The sequence below is a fragment of the Acomys minous genome (assembly GCF_964271855.1).
Source record: "Acomys minous genome assembly, chromosome: 16".
Taxonomy (NCBI): Eukaryota; Metazoa; Chordata; class Mammalia; order Rodentia; family Muridae; genus Acomys; species Acomys minous.
In genome coordinates, this window is record NC_140498.1 from 54736468 (window position 1) to 54755425 (window position 18958).

The following is an 18958-nucleotide window of genomic DNA, read 5'->3' on the forward strand; positions in this document are numbered from 1 at the left end:
ACAGGGTCTTACTATGTAGTCCTGGCTGTCCTGGACTCGCTTTGTAGACCAGGCTGGCCTCAAACTCACAGTGACCCATCTGCCTCTGCCTCCCGAGTACAGGGATTAAAGGTGTGCGCCACCATGCCTGGCTCAATACTATGGTTTTTGTTTTTCACAGGGTATTACTATGTAGCCCTGGCTGTCCTAAAACTCACCATGTAGACAGTGCTCTTAGACTCACAGAGATCCCCCTGCCTCTGCCTCCTATGTGTGTTGGGATTAGAGGTGTATTTGGCCATGCCGTGTGGAGGAATGTTAATTCGGAACACGGCTGCTCTGGCAAGAGATCACATCCAAAGGTCTGTGCAATCCGCTGGACAGTGGTGGCACACAACTTTAAACCCAGGAGATAGAAGCAAACAGATCTCTGAGTTCAAGGCCAGCCTGGTTTAGAGCAAATTTCAGATAAAGAAAAGCTTAGTTGCAGGCGTGGTGGGTACAAGCCTTTAATTCCAAACAATGAAGGTAAAGTTAATTTGTAGAAGGAAGCATCCTTGTTTGAAAGTGCTGTTTAATTGAGTGACAGAGAAGGTGCTGAATGGCAGAAGATTTGACAGAGTAGGGAATGCCGTCAGTAGCACAGGGAAGCCACTTAAGGGAGCAGCGCAGAGAATGAGTAAGAGACAAGACAGTTTACGGACGGAGGTTGTAGAGAGAGCAAACTAGACGCGGGAAGGCAGAAAAAGGCAGAGAACGAGGGAGGAGCTGGAGGAATAGGAGAGATTGCTGGGGTTGGTTTGATGCCAAGCAGAACAATTCAGAGGCCGAGAGGGAAGCCAGACAGAATCAGTCAGCTTGGAGAGGAGTTTGAGCCAGAACAGCTGAGTTGAACCAGCCAGCCCAGAGCTCAGAAAGAGCTAGAAAGGGTGAGGTTATTCAGTAGTAAATCTCAGAGGCTGAAAACATTCTAGGCCGAGATTAGATTGTATGGAGGCTAGAAGCTTCCAGGACTAGGCCAAGGACAGCAGATGGAGGCAAGAAGCCTCCAAGAAGACAATTAAATCAGGTGAATAAAAGTTACTTTTATAATGCCCTGCCTGCTCTTTTCTATAAATATACTTCTGAGAAAGTTTAAATGAACAACATACAGTAAGAGATTTAAAAACTAATAATAAGCCAGGTATTGTGGCAAACACCTTTAATCCCAGCATGTGGATCTCTGAGTTGGAGGCTAGCCTGGTCTACACAGGTTCTAGGCCAATCAGGGATACATAATGTAGACCTTGTCGAAAAGAAAACAAACAAGAGCTGGAGAGATGGCTCAGTGGTTAAGAGCATTGACTGCTCTTCCAGAGGTCCTGAGTTCAATTCCCAGCAACCACATGGTGGCTCACAGCCATCTATAATGTGATCTGATGCCCTCTTCTGGCCAGCAGGTGTACATGCAGACAGAGCACTGTATACATAATAATAAATAAATAAATCATAAAAAAGCAAGCAAGCAAATAACAAGTAGAAACAGAGTAACAATATTAATAGCCTAAATGAAAGTGATTCATTTCCACTTAGTATTTTTAGACAGATGTTAACTACGGTAGCCGTGTGTAACGTCTGTCCCAGTGAACTCATGCAGGACAGAATCCTAACTCTTTCTATTGTTTTCCATGTGTTTCATCTGTATGGATGCCACAGCGCATATGTATTAGAGGACAGTTCTTGGGAGCTGGCTCTTTTCCTTCCACTGTGTGGGACCTGGGGATTGAACTCAGGGTTTTAGGCTTAGCAGCAAGCACCTTAACCTGTTGAGCCACATGCTGGCCCCAAATCCTCAGTCTTTCAAATTTTTATTTTTATTTTATTTATTTATTTATTTATTTATTTATTTATTTATTTATTTTGAGACAGGGTCTCTCTGTAGCTTTGGCTGTCCTAGAACTCACTCTGAAGACCAGGCTGGCCTTGACCTCACAGAGATCCACCTGCCTCTGTCTCCCTGAGTGCTGGGATTAGAGGTGTGCGCTGGTAACCCCCAGCAATTTTGTTTGTTTGTTTGTTTGTTTTTAAAGACAGGGTCTCTCTGTCTGGAGGATTAAAGGTGTGCACCACCACACCCTCACCACACACCCAATATTAAGAGGGAGGAAAGGAGGGAGAGAGGAAGGGAAGGTGGGAAAGAAAGAGAGGGAGGGAGGGAGGGAGGGAGAGACAGACAGACAGACAGACAGACAGACAGACACACAGACAGACAGAGGCAGACACACAGACACAGACAGGAGAACAAGAACACCCTGGACATTATCTCTTGGATTTGCAGCCTTCAGAAAAAAACCCAAGGGCTAAGTAGACCTTTTTTTCTTATAAAGAAAGAATGTGGCTCTCTGTATTACCGTCCCTGAACATGTGGAAGGCTTTCTGGGACTGGTTAAACGGGAGAGGACGGGGGAGTCTGGAGCCACAGGCTACTGTAGGGCCGGACTACTGCAGAGCGGACAGTTTGGGCAAGGGCCCAGAGAGCCTGAGTGCTGCCCACAATGCGGCGGGTGAAGGCCCTGCAACTGAAGTCTCTGATGGAGCCGAGAGTTCTCTTGGGAACTGGAGTGAAGGCCATCCTTGTTACCTTGTGGCCAAGAGTCTGGCTTCCCTGTGCCCTTGTCCAGAGGCATCCCGGAAGGCTGAGTTTCAAAGTGATCAGCCAGAGCACCTAGCAGAGGAGATCGCAAAACAGCCAAGCACCCAGGCTGCTGCGTGGCTACTCTTCACGGCGTACCGTCAAATGCGAGAGCAGAGGGATGCTCTGAAGGCAGAGCTCATTAAACGGGAAGCAGAGTGGCTTAGCCAGACAAGGAGCCATCAGAGTCTAAAGAGGAAAGGCTTGCCAGAACAACCTCTGGCCAAGAAGATGAAAGTGGATGAACAGAGGCTGTCCGAGCTGAATCCTGGCGATAAGAAACACGCCTCGAGGGGACCCCAGAAAAGAGCCCCAAAGCTCACTGAGGATTCTAGTTTGCTGGCAAAAAGATCCCTGACTTCGGCCATGATTCCGAGGGGCCCAGATGCAGCTCCTGTAAGCGGCAGGCCTCAGCAGCCTCACTGTGCTGGGGGTTTTGCAGGTATGATAAACTCAGCTACGGAGCGGTGGCAGCTCTCATCACAGCCAAAGAGGAAAGCGTCTAAGGTGATGCCTCACGGAGCTACGGTCGTGAAGCCACAGTGGAGGTCCAAGAAGAAAAACAGTGACATCAGCGTCCCCAAACAACGGCCACAGAAAGCGGCTAGCAGCGCGACACACAAGCCCGTAAAGGCTGCGAGCATCAGCTTGCAGCCTTCCGTGGCGGCCGTGAAGGTGGAGACCCACAGAGCAGGGAGACTCCCTCAAGGACTGAGGTTAACACCCAGATCTGTTCCCGGGGTAGAGACTCTGCAGAGAGCCCACACAGGGGCAAGGCTTACAGAGGTAGGACGGCCATTGAAATGCCAGGAGCCTGGGAGAGCTGTGGAAAGGAGAGGCCAGCCTCTGAGGACTGGAGCAGGTAGGTGACTTGGAGGGCCGTTTATGGTGTGTTCGGTCCACCCCTGCATCTTATAAGAGTGTACCTTGTTTTGATATTCCAGGTTCACGGCTACAATAGGGAGACAATTGTCTCAGATGAGCCTTGAGAACCTGACGCCCCTAGGTCTGTGAGTTCGAGGCCAGCCTGATCTACAAAGTGAGTCCAGGACAGTCAAGGCTAACACAGAGAGACCCTGTCTCGGAAAACAAAAAACAAACAAACAACAACAACAAAGACTTTGGGATTGTTTAATGGGATTTATTTTATTTTATTTATTTATTTATTTTTGGTATGTGATAAGGGCATGAGCTGCAGGCTCCACTAAGAGCTAGCAGTTGGATGCTACACTTTGGTCCCCGAAACTCATACAGGCATCTCTTCCTCTGCATCTCTGCTGATGGTAGTAAGTGGGTCGGGACTTAATCAGACTGTGGTATCTAGACACGGACCTTCGGGGCGTGATTAATTATTTCATTAGAGTGGGGCCCTAATGACTGATTTCCAGTAGCATTATTAGGAGGAGGGAGCAGAGACCATGTACACAAACATGCAAGGCTTCCCTCCAGGGTGTGGCGCTGCAGGGGCCAGTGACACTTGTATTCCTAGCTTCCCAAACTGAGTTAAATAAACTTATTCTTTATAATGTGGCTGGCTTCGAGTAGTATCTTATATCACTAAAAAGCCGACTGTGTATGTGTGTTTATCATCCTGCGCATCTCAGTTGTTTTCCAGCTGCAAGACTAATGCTTGTATTATTACAAATCTATTTTAAAAATTACATATATAGAGTTGTTGGTGAAGTTTGGTACATAAGTACTCAAAAATGTAACTGTCAACATGGACCTGGTTTTGTGTGGTTTGTTTTGAGACAGGATCTCAAACATAGCCCAACTGTCATGGAACTCGCTATGTAGAGTAGGCTGGCCTCAAACTCAAGAGGGCCTCCTGCCTCTGCTTCCTGAGTGCTGGGGTTAAAGGCGTACGCCGCCATGCCCGGCTGGGCCCTGTTTTTTTGTTTTTGTTTTTTTTAAACAGTAGATGATTTTTCACTATTTTCTCTCCTACACAGAAAAGATTGAAGATACAAATGTGTTTGTTTTGTTTTGGTTTTGAGACAGGATTTTTCCCTTGTAGTTCTGGAACTTACTCTGTAAACCAGGCTGGCCTTAAGCTCAGGGATCCACTTGCCTCTGCCTCCTGAGTGCCAGGGGTAAAGGCGCAGGCTGACACCAGCTGTCTTGTTTTCTGAGATGTTTTACATCCTTAGCCAGGGCTGAGCTGGGAGTGGTGGTGCACGCCTTTAATCCCAGCATTCAAGGCAGAGGTCGGAGCATCTCTGAGTCTGGAATGTAAATGCAGCCATGCAGCATAGCAAGCTGCAGAACAGCCAGTGCTACCCAGTGACCATGTCTCAGAACAACCCCCTAAAGCCAGCCCGGGCTCACCAGGACCCCACTAAATAAACAGTCAAGGATGGCCCTTGTACTTCCAACTCCTGGGGAAATGGGATTCCAGGCATCTACCACCACACTTGGTCGTAGGCTGTGCTGTGGGCTAGGTGAGCATTCTACCAATGGAGTCACACCCTTGAACCAGAAGGTATAATGTTAGGGAGGAAAAGGATGAAATAACAGTAAGGTAACTTGATATTAATAATGCTACAGAAAGACTTCTGCTCACTCAAGCGGACAGACCCCGGAAGTCCATTCAGAGTCTACATTTTCATTTGCAGGGAGTGGCTATGCTTTCAAGTAATTTCTCTGCAGCATGCACCCCGACTCCCCTCTCTCCTTCCTTCCTTTCATTTTTGTTTTTTGAGACAGGGTTTCTCTGTGTAGCCCTGGCTGGCCTTGAACCCACAGAGATCTGCCTCCCAGAGTGCTGGGATTACAGGCGTGCACCTCGGAGCCCTGCTGTGTTCCCTTTCTAATAGGGGAAGAAGTTTCTAACTATATATATGTGACTTTATTCATTCAGCTGTGATCCCTTCAAATTGTACAGTGCTGACTCTCCATAACGGTTCAACTGTGGTCAAAGTTAAAGCTGGCTCAGAGCGGCCTTTCTTACTAACCTGCCATCTTACTTGACTGAGGCCACACCTCTCTGTAGAGAATCTGTGGAGCTCAGGGGCTGAGGACGCTTGGGACAAGTCTGCATGGGAAGCTGTACTGGCTACATGAAATTCTCTTATTTTGAGCCCCTCGCATCATACAATTGTCATTTTCTCAGGGTCATCACGGCCTGCAGTAGCCTAAAGATCTTTTTTGGACTTAATTTCCATGTTTGTAGCATTGAAATGACCTGATTTCAACATAACCCTGGATTACTGTACATGTGTGTGTGTGTGTCTATACATAAACACACACAAAAAACTATATATGTATATAGATGGTGCCCTTGGTTTCTTTTTGTTGGCTTTTGTTTTTCGAGACAGGGTTTCTCTGTGTAGCCTTGGCTGTCCTGACCTCACTTTGTAGACCAGGCTGGCCTTGAACTCACAGAGATCCACCTGCCTCAGCCTCCCGAGTGCTTGGATTAAAGGTGTGTGCTGCCACGCCCAGCAGTGCCCTTGGTTTCATTCTCTGTGTATTTGAACTTTGTAATAAAAATACGTTATCATGTCCGTGGGGGGGGGGATGTGCACATGAGTGCAGGTGTGAGAGGCGGCTAGAGGAGGCAGGTTGTATCCCTGAGTTTGAGATAACAGGTTGTAAGCTGTCCAGCATGGGTGCTGAGAACCACATGTGCGCCCTTTGCAAGAGCAGTACATGTTCTTAACCATGGAGACATCTTTCTAGCCCCTTTCTTTGACTTTTAGTACTGTAGAGGAATTTTAATTCAGAACCTGGCTGCTCTGGCAAGACATCACATCCCAAGACCTTCTAGGTTGGTGTGATCCAGCTGGAATACAGACACACTTTTAATCCAGGAGAAAGAGACAAGCAAATCTGAGTTCAAGGCCAGCCTGGTCTAGTCTAGGTGTGGTGGTACAGGCCTTTAATCCCAGCACTCAGGAGACAGAGGCATACAGAGTTCTGGTCAGTTCCGTTCAGTCAGTTACAGTAGAGTCAGTGAGTTGAGAGGCAGTACAATGGAGTGGAAGTTCAGTTTGTAGAACTCAGAGGCAGTTTTACTGGGAGAGTTTTACAGAGACAAGTTGAGGAGAAAACAAACTATAGACACAGGTGAAGATAGGATGAGCCAAAGAACGAGAAAGGGCCAGATGGTTAGGCATATTACCCTATGTGGGTATGAGGCCAAGCAGGGCAATTCAGTGAGAAACTGGGAGAAGCCAGATAGAATCAGTCAGCTGGGAGAGGCATTTGAGCCAGAACAGCTGAGTTGAACCAGCCAGCCAGAGCTCAGAAAGAACAAGGGTGAGCTTATTCAGCAGTAAGTCTCAGAGGCTGAAAACATTCTAGGCCGAGGTTAGATTGTACAGAGGCTAGAAGCTTCCAGCACTAGGCCGAGGTTAGCAGACGGAGGCAGTAAGCTTCTGAGACAATCATTAATCAGGTGAATAAAAGTTACTTTTACATATTACATATGTAATATTACATATTAGGTCAACTAGTATAATTTTTCTTTCTGTGTCTGGCTTGTTTCACTTGAATCATCGCACAAATGGGTGAAGGGGTGAGGTTTCTTTCTGTTGTTTGTTTTGAGATCAGGTCTCACCACGTACTTCAGACTTCAGGCTGCCCTGGAACTTACTATGCTAGGTGTGGCAATCCTCCTGTCCCCAACCTCCTGAGTATCTGGACTGAGGGGTGAGCCACCACACCTAGCAATGGATGAATTCTTTAGGACATATAATATTCTACTCTTGTGGGGCTGGAAAGATAGCTTAGCAGTTCAGACTGCTTCTTGCTCTTTCAGAGGACCTGAGTTTAATATGCAGCACTCATGTTGGGTGGCTCGTAACTGTCAGTAACTCCAGCTCCAGGAAATCCAATCGCCTCTTTGGGTATATGCATATATAAATGAAAAAATCTTACAAATCACAGTTTAATCTTCACATCAGTGGGTGTGGTCACTGTGCATAGTTCTGTAAGGAATGTGAGATAACGAGGTGAGGTTGCCATCTCCTCTGGACGGCATGACGATTCTTCAGTCATATAGTAACTAGTTTTTATTTCTTTAGCATCCTCCATAGTGTTTTCCACAATGGCTGTGTCAATTCACATTCTTGGCAGTGGAGATCAGGGTTCCTTCTATCTCTTCTGGTTTTTCAAGACAGGGTTTCTCTGTGTAGCCTTGGCTGTCCTAGACTCACTTTGTAGACCAGGCTGGCCTTGACCTCTCAGAGACCTGCCTCCCTCTGCACCACCACTGGCTAAGTTTATTATTATTTTTTTAAGACCCACTGAGTCAGCTGGGCATCATGGCGCATATCTGTAATCCCAGCACTCTGGAGGCAGAGGCAGGTGGATCACTGTGAGTTTGAGGCCATCCTGGTCTACAAAGGGAGTCCAGGACAGGCAGGGCTACACAGAGAAACCTTGTCTCAAAAAACAAAACAAAATACCCACTGAACCCTCTCAGTCCTGCCAGTATGTGGCAGACTGATGTTTCCTCTCACAGTAGCTCCTCAGCTAGGGGTGGGATTCACGGCCGCCCCCCTCCACCCCTACACTCCATGCTTGGATTCTGTGTGGCTGCATCTTGCACAGGTGTCATGCATGCTGTCACCTGTCTCAATGTGATATGTGCCTTCCTGGGTCAAAGCTGTGATTCTCTAGAGCCAAGACTGGCTTAGGTACCGAGACCATCATAGCCGTGCTGCTAGTGATGAAGAGGATTTTCTGCTGGCCTGGAATGGCTGGCCCCTGATGGGTAAAGTGTCCTGTCGCTTGGGTGCTGGAGTCTTGGCTGATCCACTGGGCACTGGCTTTGAGTATCTGGCGGGGGTGGGGGGTGGGGGGGGCAGGACGACAGGTGGAGGTTACTTGGTTGGGCAGGGAGCTGCAGCCCCTCAGCTGGGGAAGGGTATGTTGCCATTTGTAAATAAGTAACAATGGCGGCAGACCCTTAGAGACAGAAGAGTGATTGTTGTCCTCCGCTGCAGGGTGCACCCGCTGCAGCTCAAGGTGGTGCAGTGCAGCCGCAGGGGTCCTGGAGTGGGTCAGACTTTTTTCCGGAGAACTCCAGGCCCCCGAGGATGGCAAGACTCTCCACAACAGAGACAGACCTACAGAGGTCTGCAGCAGTGGCAGGGTGTGGTGGCTGGGGCCTCCTGTTACGCTTAGCGTTCCTGCATCTGAGTGGATCCTCCCTGGGATGACAGCCAGGGAGTGGGAGGAGTGGTCTTGTCTCTCCCTCTGAAGATTTCCACTAGCCTTGCTCCACTATGGTCTTTCCTGGGTCCTTTTAAGAGTTTGGCAGCCGGGTAGTGGTGGCGCACGCCTTTAATCCCAGCACTTGGGAGGCAGAGGCAGGTGGATCTCTGTGAGTTCGAGGCCAGCCTGGTCTACAGAGTGAGTCCAGGACAGCCAAGGGCTCTGTTACACAGAGAAACCCTGTGTGTGTATGTGTGTGTGTGTGTGTGTGTGTGTGTGTGTGTGTGTGTGTGTGTGTGCGCGCGCGCCCCTTGCCTAGCATGCATAAGGCCTTGAGTTTGATCTCCAGCACTGCACAATCTGAGTTTAAAAAAAAAAGGTTATGTCTGTAGGACTTTTGGCACCTAGTTGATCATCTTCCTACAACTGCTTTTTTTTTTTTTTTAATTTACTCATTATATATACAGCGCTCTGCCCACATGTACACCTGCAGGCCAGAAGAGGGCACCAGATCTCATTATAGATGGTTGTGAGCCACCATATGGTTGCTGGGAATTGAACTCAAGACCTTTGGAAGAGCAGCCAGTGCTCTTAACCTTTGAGCCATCTCTCCAGCCTGCTACAACTGCTTTTTAAATACAGACAATGGTGCACATGCTGCACCTGTATATCTTTCCCTGGGTTGTTTTCATCTTTTATTTGTCTTAGCAATAGAAATTCCATGTGTTTCCTTCTCTATCTTTCCACCATGTTGATGGGTTACGATGGGGATGTCTCTTTTTTGAGTACTGGGCCCCATTGCTCTCTTTTATCCTGTGATGACACTCTGCTCGGGGAGATGTCTATGGTGGCTCACTGATGCCAACCTTTCTCACCTTTAGTAGACCGGATGTGCATTCTCTGCGCTTCCCCAGCGCACACCGACTCCCCTTTGCTTTCACTCCTAGGAAACCTGGAGCCCTTTGGGAGCAGCGTGCCCAAATGAATTTAATTTTTACGTTTGGATGCACAAAAGCATCTCTGTGCTGAAGCAGGGAGCAGCAGACCACCAGACAGGGAGGCATTTCTTTCCTTCCTTACGCTAAGGGCAAGTGTGAAAGACTACATGACAAGGAGCAAACACGGGCTTTTCTCCAAGGATGGCCCATCAGGGTGATGTGTAGTGCCTGGTGTAACTGTAGGGCTGGGGGCACTTGTCTCTGAAGGCAGGGCTGCCTCACTCTTTTCACCTTAGTTGTGGCTGCTCTAGAAAAGCATTCAGAGTTGAGAAGAGAAATATATTTTTTTCTTACTTGAACCAAATAATAATTTTGTTTTTTGAGACAGGGTTTCTTTGTGTAGCCTTGGCTGTCCTGGACTCACTTTGTAGACCAAGCCGGCCTCGAATTCACAGCGATCCACCTGCCTCTGCCTCCCGAGTCAAAATAATAATTATATGCAAAAAAAGCAAAAAAACCCCAACTGACCCAGTTTGTACCATATAAGTGGAGTAGAGGATGGAGAAAACAAAAAACACAAATGAAACTAATAACAAAAGCTCTCCTGGCTTCTGTGGTGAGAGGAGCTGGCAGACTCACCTCTGGCACGGAGCTCACTTCATGCACCTGGCCGATGAGCTTGCAGTAAGACTGATAGAGCAGGAGCAGCTGGAAATGCAGCTTGTACAGCCGCTGACACAGCTCCAGTTGCTAGGGAGGGAGGGCGCAGGGGAAGAGACAGCTGTTAGCGCTTACCCAGGAAGCTGGTTCCTTAAAAACACCAGCAACCTAAACCATCTGTTTACATTCCAAATAAAACAAGCCCAAACCCACTCAGTAACACCTGGGAGACCGTCACAGTATAATACAGAACATAATTTCTATACAGTAAAGAATGACTAATTAGAATCGGCTATAAAAAGGATGGAGGGAACCACTTTCCGTTGTATTTGCCAATGAAATACCTATAAATTATTACCTGAGTTGTGTTAATTTTTTAATAAGCTACAAACTGCTTTTAAGCAGCCAAGAATCCTTTTTGTTAAGGGGAGACCCGATAGGCAAAATGCTAACTAGTTCTAGGTGTTAAGTTTGTAAGTTGAGTTGCTCCTTGGGAGCCAACTGTGTATGTCTGGGATGTGGGGTGGGGGAGTGGGGGTGGGGTGGGGGTGTCAGCCACTCCTGACATCTGCAGAGACACAGCGCCACCCAGTGGGTTAGCTCACAGAGCGGGTGGGGCGTTACAGAGGAGGGGGAGGGGAGGCCATGGCTCTGTAGTCTCCAGGAAAAGTGAGTTGAACAGTTGCTGTAAGTCAGATGTGCAAACACTCCACTGCTGGGTTTGAAAGGCAGGGTAAATGGGACCTTGTGCTGTCAGCTCAGAATCCAGAACTTTAAAAGCAGCGTAGAACATTCTCCCCAAATCCGGGAAAAAAGATAAGTTATAAGAGCTTCAAGTTTTGTGTTTTTTTAAAAATAATTTATTTTACTTTTATTATATGTGCATTGGTGTTTTACCTGCATGTATGTCTGTGTGAGGGTATCAGATCTTGGAGTTACAGACAGTTGTGAGCTGCCATGTGGGTGCTGGGAATTGAACCCCGGGTCCTTTGGAAGAGCAGTCAGTGCTCTTAACTGCTGAGCCATCTCTCCAGCCCCAAGAGCTTCAAGTTTTATGGGGTATGTTCTGATATTCTGTTGCTATCACTGACATGTCTTTTCATTCTGATCCCCGCTCCCTTTGGGGGTTTTAGTTTTGTTTTGTTGTTGTTTTGTTTGTTTGTTTGACACAGGGTTTCTCCATGTAGCTCTGGCTGCTCTGGAACTCACTCTGTAGACCAGGCTGGCTTTGAACTTTGAGATCCACCTGTCTCTGATGCATGCTCCACCACCACCTGCCTTAATTCTGATTTTTAAGTTATATTTTATGCTAAGACTGTGCTGAATGAAGCTCCCTCCTTCCCCCGACTTCCCTCCTTCCAGGAAAAAAAACAATTCCACCTAGAACCCCCTGCCCCCAGTACTGGTAAATAGCTTTAGAGTGAAGAGTTAGTTCACAGTCTTGGTCTTTGTTTGTCTTAGCAAAGCTCCTTATGATAATTTAACAAACTTCTTTGTTTTTGTAAATGGGAACCTTTTAAAATCTGATATGAAATGTAACTGTCAGGATCATGCAAATTAACTTAAAAAGTGTTTAAAAATAGTGTTATCTTTGCAATTCATGGTGAAACCTAGCCATGAAAGCTCTTGACTTTGCTAAATGCCAAATGATGGTATTTATTGCTTAAAATTTTCCATTGAGAGAATGAGAATTCATAGCAATGTTGGTTTCTAGTTTGAGAAGAAAAGAATTCAGAAGGCTACCAATAAGCTGCCATGTCTCAATCTACCAAAGAAAAGAAAATTAAACCAAAAAAAAAAAAAAAGGGAAAAACATGCTAAAAGATGTAACAGTTAACAGTGAAAATGAGGCTCGTTCTGGGGTCCGTGCCTCAGTGGACAAAGAATATGAAAGAAAGTTAACTTACTGCAAGAGATTCCATTTGCTACGCAGCAAGCATGGTGCAGGAGACAAAGGAAAGGAAAGAGAGGAGAGGGTCAGTGTGGCATGCAACAGGAAGCACAGCCCTCTTCCGGGAGCGGAGCTGTCAGCAGCCAGCTGTGCTGGCCCAGGCCTGCGAGCATGTGCCAGTGTCGTACCCGGTCAACATGCACAGCGGGCTGGTTAAAAACAAGCATTAGAGGGCAATGCGGCACCGGAAAAAAACACGGCTTGCAGTGCTTCGGCTTCTCTAGTTGACTTAGATTTCCCCTGAGTCCATCTCCGGGACTAGAAGTAACTTTATTTTATTTTTTTTAGGATTTGAGTGCACTAATGTGAATGGAACTCAGAAAGCTGAGAATCACTTATTTCCTTTAATTGGATTGTATTTCAGGTTGGAAATTATATGTATGTGAATGTGTGTGTGTGTATGCTTTTAAGTTTTTTTTGTTTTTTGTTTTTGTTTTTTCGAGACAGGGTTTCTCTGTGTAGCCTTGGCTGTTCTGGACTCACTTTGTAGACCAGGCTGCCTTGAACTCACAGCGATCCACCTGCTTCTGCCTCCAGAGTGCTGGGATTAAAGGCGTGCGCCAGTTATATCGTGGCCCTGAACTTTCAAAATGTTTAAGGGCCTACCTCACTCCCTTCGTAAGCTTTGGCAAGGAAAATTCGTAAAAGAAAACAAAAAGCCCACTTCTGGGCTTTGAGTTTAATGTGGTATATTGAACCACACAATCCAGTGCATGACAAAATTGTCAACTCTTCACCAGTGACTACAGGCGCTACTGAAGGTGCACTGGACCCCCTGTGCACCTTTGATTCCTGCTCTCCCTCCCCCCCTCTTACCCCGGCCACCATAAATATCACATGAGCGTGACATGTGTGTGGCTCCTAGTCATGTATCTCTCTCAAGGCTTGGAAAGAGAAGCATATTCAAGCCTGTGTTGTACTGAGGCACGTACTCGGCTCTGGAAAACGTCCTGTCTACAAGATTCATACTTAGGTGCTGACATAAAATGTGCTATCGCATTAGGTCCCTAGGGCCAGTTTTTATGTGTATGTGCATCTGAACACCTGCCTGCTCGTGCTTACGTGTGTGTGTGTGTGTGTGTGTGTGTGTGTGTGTGTGTGTGTGTGTGTATGGGGGCATTATGTGCACGCGCTTTCAGTGGCCAGAGGCGTTGGAAACCCTGGACATGGCATCCCAGGCAGCTGTGAGCCCCCTGATAATGGGATGCTGAGAACTGAACCCAGATCCTCTGCAAGACCAGCCAGCGCTCTTAACCACTGAGCCATCTCTCCAGGCCAAGGCCAGCACTGGAGACTCCTGGGAATTCATGACTTGGGAACATAACGTTTAGTAAGCACAGCAGCAGGTCAGTGCTGCTAGTGACATGTGCTGGGTAAATGACACAGCCCTGAGTGAAGATCACTGTTGTTTTCATTCACCAAACAAGGCCACAACCCAGAAAGCTCATCCAGACAGTGGCCTTTCCTCTGGTCAGTAAGGGTGAACAAACTTTCTTTGCTAGCTTGGGCTTGGCGCTGAGGAATGTCACCGGATTCCTCCCACTCAGCTCTTAGGGCTCCACTATGTGTTTCTGGGGTGATGGCCAACTCCGATGAGCCTGCCGTTCCTCTGGAACATTCCTTTTTAGGTGGGCTAGTGGCAGCTTCCTTGGCTTTTGCCTTCTTGGATTCCTTCCCCAGGCCACAGACTCATTTGCATGCAGGGTTTCAAAAAGATAATAAAGCTGCCTTTCTAAGGGGCTGTCTCATGGAAAATGATAATATCTCCTTTCATCTTTGCTCAAGTTTTCCTTTATAGCCAGGTTTATTTTTTTATTTTTATTTTTTGGTCTTTCGAGAGACAGGGTCAGAATAGCCTTAGCTGTTCTGGACTCACTTTGTAGACCAGGCTAGCCTGGAACTCACAGCGATCCACCTGCTTCTGCCTCCCAAGTGAGTGCTGGGATTAAAGGCGTGCGCCACCACACTTGGTTTATCCAGATTAAAAAAAAAATCCCATTAGAAGTCTTTGTAAATATATCTTGTGTTTGGGCAATTTAAGGCTCTTTTGGTCATACTGTGGGGATGGGTGTCATTGCTTTATATGGCCCGAGGATTTTAGAAATTTTCCTAGGGCTGGTGACTTGGCTCAGTGGTTAAGAGCACAGTCTGCTCCTCCAAAGGTCCTGAGTTCAATTCCCAGCAACCACATGGTGGCTCACAACCATCTACAATGAGATCTGGTGCCCTCTTCTGGTGTGCAGGTATACATGTAAGCAGAACATTGTATATGTAATAAATAAATAAATCTTTAAAAAAAAAAAGAAATTTTCCTAAAGCCTTTTGAAGTAAGCTTGATTTCTGAATGTGTTATCTGAACTGGCTGGGTAGGAGTGGGGCTTGGTGGTTGGTGGTAGCAAGAATTCAGATACTAAGAACAAATCTTTTGTTTGTTTTTTCTGAAACAGGGTCTCTCTGTGTAGCCTTGGCTGTCCTGAACTCACTTTGAAGACCAGGCTGGCCTTGAATTCACAGGGATCCACCTGCTTCTGCCTCCTAAGTGCTGGGATTAAAGGCATGCGCCACCAAGCCCGGCCTGGGAACCAGTTTTTTTTATTTTTGGGTTTTTGAGACAGGATTTCTCTGTGTACCCTTGGCTGTCCTGGACTCACTGTGTAGACCAGGCTGGCCTCGAACTCATAGTACTCCACCTGCCTCTGCCTCCCGAGTGCTGGGATTATAGGTGTGCACCATCAAGCTGGGTGACCTGGCCCAGGAACCAATTTTTAATTGATAGGAAATGCTGGTTGCAAATCGTGAAAAGGTTTTCCTATCTTGACAGGTGAAGGCAGAGGGGAAAAATGCAAACAGAGGAAAGCAGAATAGTATGTGCACTGAACAGAAATGGTCTTGTAAGAGGAAAGCACGCAGCTCACCTTGATTTCTGTGCCACTTAGCGTATGCTGTACCTTACACTAGAAAACGGCCAATAGACTGACGGGGAAGCCTAACCCACGCCCTGGCTTAGGCCTCCGGTATCATTACGTACATGAGATTAAAAGCATCTTCCGCAGACTACTGGTTGTTAACCAGGTTCCCTGGCAACCACAACCAGCAGGAAATCTGAACCTAGTGCTGGCTAAGGGAGACCTGTTGGTTTTATCAGGGGGGTTGAAGGCATCAGACTAGAGGTTGCTTTCCTCCATTTTTTTTTCCTAACCCCACAATTAATCATCGCTCCTAGGTGTTGCATGCAGCCTCATTATTTCTGTAGAGGTTGGGAGTCACTCTCTGTATGTGTTCTTCCTCCAAGAGTGGGCTAGAGGCAATCTGGAGAGGTGGAATACGGCATTTGCATCTTGCCACTCAGATTCAATGTCTCCCAAATGCACGATGGACAGCTCCTTACTGCAGAGGGATGTCGCCTTGCTGGTTAGGGTTTTTGTTTTTCCCTCCTCTTAGGACATATGCCAGAGTCACCCCTGAGGAGGGAACCATGAGTTCAGGAACTGCTTGTAGCAGACTAGCACGGGGACAGGTCTGTGGGGTATTTTCTTCACTGCTGTGGGAAGGCCCGGGCCACTGTGGGCGGTGCCATCCCTAGGCAGGTGGTTGCTCCTGGGTTCTTTAAGAAAGCAGGCTTAACAAGCCCCACGGGGGAGCAAGCCAGTAAGCAGCACCCCACTGTGGTCTCTGCTTCACTTCTGCCTCCAGGTTCCTGTCTTGGCTTCTCTCAGTGATGTTGTCTTTATTTTTTAATTATTATTAATTAATTTATTTATTATTGTTTTTTTCCAGACAGAGTTTCTCTTGTAGCCTTGGCTGTCCTGGACTCCTTTTACCGACCAGGCTGGCCTTGAACTCACAGAGACCCACCTTTCTCTGCCTCCTGAGTACTGGGATTACAGGTGTGCACTATCACCACCCGGCTCCACGTTGTTTTTAGTCGTGGCATGATTCATCATAGCAAGGGGAGTCGTAAATCAGGAGAGTTGTGTAGGGCCAGATGAGGGGGCTGGAGAGATGGCTCAGCGGTTAAGAGCACTGACTGCTCTTCCAGAGGCCCTGAGTTCAATTCCCAGCAACCACATGATGGCTCCCAACTATGTATAATGTGATCTGGCGCCCTCTTCTGGTGAGCAGGTGTACATGCAGATTGAGCACTCATCTACACAAAATAAAAAACGGGGCCAGATGAGGTCGTGTGCACGCAGTACCTGGAAGCACTGCACCCCATTTTGATTCTCTAGCCCTTATTGTTTACCTAGAGTTGCCACATTGAACGGATGACTGAAGATGGACCCAAGGAAAAAGACCCAAGAAAAGAGCCAAGCAACCAGCACAGCTGGGTGCAACCGTGAGCCACACAAGCATGGTTCAGCTAAGGGAGGTCATATACACAGAGGCTGTCCCCTAACGTGACATCACCTCTTTAGTTTGTGTGAGTAAAGGCTCTATGTTGTTCCTTCGAAGGAGTTCTCAGGGCGTCAAGTGGTGTGTGCGTGCGGGAGCAGAGGGGGCTAGTGTGGAGGAGATACACAAAGGAGAGTGACAACCAAGAGCTGAAAAGGAAGACTTACGGAGAGCTGGGAGAAGGAAAATAACAAAATTAGGGTTTTTGGAAAGTAGGATGAGTTAGCTAATTATTTATATACAGTATATATACACTACAGTGTAACTGGGCTACTGTGCTAATTGTAAGTTCTAACCTGGTGACTACTTTTTGGCCTGGCTTTGGCCAGCAGGGCGGAGCAACAGGGTAGTTAAGCTGGAGCCAGGAGTAGGTGCTCTTAGGTGGCCATAATATGTGAAACCTAATAATATTTTATTTTTATTTTTTAAATCTAAGCTGGGTGCAGTGGCACACACCTTTACTCCCAGCATGCAGGAGGCAGAAGCAGGCAGATTTCAATGAGTTTGAGGCCAACTGGTCAACATAGCAAGTTTTAGGATATTCAGGGATACATAGGGAATCTTATCTTTCAATAAATAAATAAAAAGAAAGGAAGAAAAAAAAAAGAAACAAAAAAATTGTTGTGCCTCTCAGCCATGCTAAGAATATAGGGTATGCTGGGAAACTCCGGGGGTTCGGATCAGCTGAATCCGGACACCACAGGTGCACACAGGATGATGGGATGCCAGCACGATTCTGAGCTTCACTTCTGAGTGAGCACTGTTTGTCAAGGAGTGACCTTGAAGTACCATTGAGCACCTATCTTAAAAGCCTCTAAAAATGCACTGCCAAGGGTGGTGGTGGTGGTGGCCATCTGTATCCCACCCCTGGGGAGGCAGTGGTCTGCCTGGTCTGCAGAGTGAGTCCAGGACAGCCAGGGATACAAAGAGAAACCCAGTCTCAAAAACAAAACAAAACAAAGCAAAGCAAAGCAAAAGTCTTAGGAGACCATAGAGTGAAACACAAATGTGTTTTCAAAAAAGTAGAAACTGCCTTTAATAACCCGTGTTGGCACTTTTCAGCCTCGTGGTGGCTCTTGGGGCTTGTGGAGGGGCTGGGTGGCATGGGTGCAGCTCTCAGAACTCTAAACTTGCTTAATGACCATGGCCAAACTGGTTTTGAATTACTGGTGTTAGGTTGAAAAATTTCACCCCAAACATTATTGGGCTCTTTATACATTAATAAAGCCTGTTTTTCTTTTTTCTTTTTCTTTTTTTTTCTGAGACAAGATTTGTCTGTGTAGCCCTGGCTGTCCTGGACTCACTCTGTAGACCAGGCTGGCCTCGAACTCACAGAGATGCGCCTGCCTCTGCCTCCGGCCCCCCTTTCTGGTTCTTAAAACAAGATGTTCCTTTCTACCTCAGGATGTTTAAAGAAGCCTTCCGCTCTTACTCCCTCCCTCAGACCTTTTCCCGGCTCACACACCAACCAAGCCGCCTTTCCAGGGACCCCTGCTCTTTGATGCTGTTCTGCAGTGTGTGCTCATAGCTCCCTCTTTTTCTTTTCCGGCCTTAAAGCACCTTACTACATACAGGCTATGCCTCTGTGATGCCTTGACTGGCATCCGTCTCCCTGACAGCAATTGGAGGGCAGACACTTTGTTGGCACTGTGTGAGCCAAGGAGGAGGCTCTTAAAGGCTAATTGCAGAGTAGACAGTCTTACCTCACTCCTTTTCCAAGTCTCCTGCATCATACAACATGTGTGTAATCAGCTGCTGGTATGTGGCATGCACTTAGGGCTACTCTAAACAGGAAAATCTGTTTTGTGGTGTTTGGGGGGGGGGGAGGAGCACTTCCGTCTTTACTTCAATGAACTTGACAGCTCATTGAAGGAATGAAGCAGTCTAGCAACAAATGGTGAGGCGCGGTTTCATATTCTGGACGAAGAACAGGCTCATTAGCAGGTGGTTAGCATGATTACACAGCATCTGGCAAAACCAGTTCATCTTATGTCACCATTTTTCTCCGGAAGGAGAGAGCGGGAGCCCCCTGTCCCACCACTGCACAACCATGCATGGGACAGACACTGCCCCGCTCTACTGGTGGCACAGGCGTGTGGGAGATGGCGCCTGCCACCTCTTCCTTTCTCAAGCTCCATGCTTCTTGTGAGATGGAAACCAACACAGAGGCAGAGCACAGGAGACACAGTCTCCCCAGGCATCTAT

At 47.2% G+C, this 18958-nt stretch overlaps 2 protein-coding genes across 5 annotated transcripts in view; one reads left to right on the forward strand and one right to left on the reverse strand.

Moving 5' to 3' along the window:
- Positions 1–18958, reverse strand: part of FRY (FRY microtubule binding protein) — a 360844-nt gene that overhangs the window by 3276 nt on the left and 338610 nt on the right. For 2 of the 3 annotated variants that reach the window (XM_084763561.1, XM_084763562.1), the window contains exon 59: positions 10390–10500. In XM_084763561.1, the coding sequence (XP_084619687.1) occupies positions 10390–10500 (111 nt within the window). Of the gene's footprint in view, positions 1–10389; positions 10501–12317; positions 12336–18958 lie in introns of all 3 variants that reach the window. The other variant, XM_084763560.1, reaches the window with a different exon arrangement.
- On the forward strand, positions 2213–18952 carry LOC311587092 (uncharacterized protein). Of its 2 annotated transcripts, none has more exons than XM_084763563.1 (2): positions 2213–3512; positions 12650–18952. In XM_084763563.1, exons 1-2 carry the CDS (start codon positions 2351–2353, stop codon positions 12745–12747), a joined length of 1260 nt encoding a protein of 419 aa, XP_084619689.1. In that variant the 5' UTR covers positions 2213–2350; the 3' UTR covers positions 12748–18952. The 2 variants fall into 2 exon arrangements, with proteins under 2 accessions (XP_084619689.1, XP_084619690.1); XM_084763564.1 differs by lacking the exon at positions 12650–18952 and adding an exon at positions 3595–4176.

Coding starts and splice junctions, on each gene's coding strand:
- LOC311587092 (XM_084763563.1), top strand. CDS start 2,351: ATGTGGCTCTCTGTATTACCGTCCCTGAACATGTGGAAGGCTTTCTGG. Junction 3,513..12,649: donor GCCTCTGAGGACTGGAGCAG/GTAGGTGACTTG, acceptor TATTTTTTTTAG/GATTTGAGTGCACTAATGTG.